Raw genomic sequence first — 2,230 nt, forward strand, 5'->3', positions numbered from 1 at the left:
GCAATGCGCACCACCCGAAGGATGGACATATTTGAAACTCGGACTTAGAGGGGGAGGGGGGGCAAGGGCAACATACGTAACCTAAACATCTGTACCCCCATAATATGCTGAAATAAAAAAAAAATCATGTGCAGAACTACACATTCTGAGACTCAACAAATGAATATTTCTACAAATAAAGATTTGCTAATTTTACCTCTTTCTTTATTCATAAAATTTATACCCTTATCTTGGTCTAACACAAGCAAAAACCAAACACGCAATAACTCTATCTGTTCACCTATGACAAAAGAGGAGGCTCTATCTTCATTGCTTTTCTATAGATTTGTTTATCCCCAGGAGGCAATCATGCTCACCCCCTTTTGTTTTCATCTAGAATTAAAGGTTAGTACTTTACTTGCAACTTCTGCTTTTGGCCAAGATGAATTTACATGGGCCATATTTATCCTCCTGCCTTAGGCAAGAAAATAAGACACAACTTATGAAACAAAGATTTTCAAGCCTACGGTTCTCCTTCTCCGTACAACTCTTTTCATAATCCACGGGAAGTGGATACTCCACCTCTGCATACAGCTAACCCTCACTTCCGTATCTCACTCCAGCCTCATTGATTTGATGGTCAAATGGCTTGAATGGGATTGAAGTTCCACCAATTGAACAAGTTAACTTCTCTGTGTTTCACTTTCTTCATTAGTAAAATGGAGCTATTTATCCACATATTACAGAGATTAAATAAAAGTCTATTTTGATAATTAAATAAAATTAATGAGAGGATGTATGTGAAGGTATTTTGCACTTGGCTTCTTTTATTAGTATTAAGATTGTGGATTTATTATTGTTGTTCTCTGCTTTCACCATCCCTCCTAATCTTTGCTCAATACTGCCTTATGTCACCACTGCTCTGTCCTGTTCTCTCCGGGGTCTCACATGAGTCAAGCTATTTCCCCGACTATTCTCCCAAGACACTAAAGGGAGAAGGAAACAGGACCAGGAGAAGGGATACATACCAGGAGAGAGTTTGCCACGGAAGAAAGTCTTGATTACATTTTCCATAAGAGACTTATAAGTCTTTTCATTGGTTTCCACGCAGATCTTGTGTGTGGCTATCAGGAATTGCAACGGGCTTTCAGCCTTCCGTTCTTTGAGGAACTCCCTGAAATACTCCAAGTGCTGTGTATTTAGGAGGACTTCTGTCAAGTTTCTGGAAAATAAGAAAGTATCTTTGGTAGAGAGACAGGGATAATGATTCTGGATTCTGTTCCAATTAGGGAATGCGGGAAGGCATCTTCCAGGCTATAAGACCTTTACCCGTGTGTGAGATAAATTGGTTAAATCTGTGTATATCTTTGGAGATGAACTTGAATTTTTATGTGTCCTCCTTAAGCTTGGTCCAATCATTTGGCAACCCCAACGGAGGAGGGGATATTGTATTTTAAAGGGGATAATGTTTTTCAAAGGAACACTCTTTCACATTATGGATTCAAAACAACTCCTAATTGGCAGTTATTTCTTTGAGGTAGAGCATGACCAAACAGCAGTTATTGATTAATATTTCTAAATTTCCTTTGCTGATTTCTTCTTTCACTGCTCCTTGAATATAAGTGCCTCTAATAATTCATCCTCAATCCTCTGTCCTTTTGCCTTATGATTTTTTATGGGTAATCCATGCTTCCTCTATGTTTTTAATTTTCATAGATATAAGAAAGTGGTTTCAAATGACATTGATATGGTAAAACTGTATCTCCAGTTCCTATGAGATTTACTTCTAAATTTCAGTGGACCACTGAACTTCGTCTTTATGTCATAGTTATTATTTAAACCTTTCTGCACATACTCACTTGACCAATTTGTTCTTCCTTTATATACTTATTTCATTAAGTGTGTTAGATATAGGTTTTTAATAGATGCCCTTTATCAGGATGAGACAGTTCCCTTCTATTCTAATTGTATTGAGAGTTTTTATCATAAATGTGTGATGGATATTGTGAAAGGCTTTTTCCACAACTAAGATAATCATGTGAGTTTCCTCCCCTTATTTTATTGATATGGTATATTATATTAATTCATTTTTGGATGTTAATCCAACATTGCATTCTTAGGATAAATCCTACTTGGTCATGTTATACAATCTTTTCTATATGTTACTGGGTTTGGTTTGCTAATATTTTGTTGCAAATTTTTATATCTGGAAACAAAAGATAGTATTGCTCCTTGGATTTCTTTTCTTGTA

General features: G+C 36.3%; 1 protein-coding gene across 1 annotated transcript in view; it reads right to left on the reverse strand.

Moving 5' to 3' along the window:
- The window catches only part of RGSL1 (regulator of G-protein signaling like 1), a 75,164-nt gene that overhangs the window by 25,078 nt on the left and 47,856 nt on the right, over positions 1 to 2,230 (reverse strand). Inside the window, exon 12 of the mRNA XM_012639969.1 lies at positions 1,008 to 1,201. Coding sequence (XP_012495423.1) covers positions 1,008 to 1,201 — 194 coding nt within the window. The remainder of the gene's footprint in view (positions 1 to 1,007; positions 1,202 to 2,230) is intronic.

The sequence above is a fragment of the Propithecus coquereli genome, unplaced genomic scaffold, assembly GCF_000956105.1.
Source record: "Propithecus coquereli isolate 6110/MARCELLA unplaced genomic scaffold, Pcoq_1.0 Scaffold146, whole genome shotgun sequence".
NCBI classification, from domain to species: domain Eukaryota; kingdom Metazoa; phylum Chordata; class Mammalia; order Primates; family Indriidae; genus Propithecus; species Propithecus coquereli.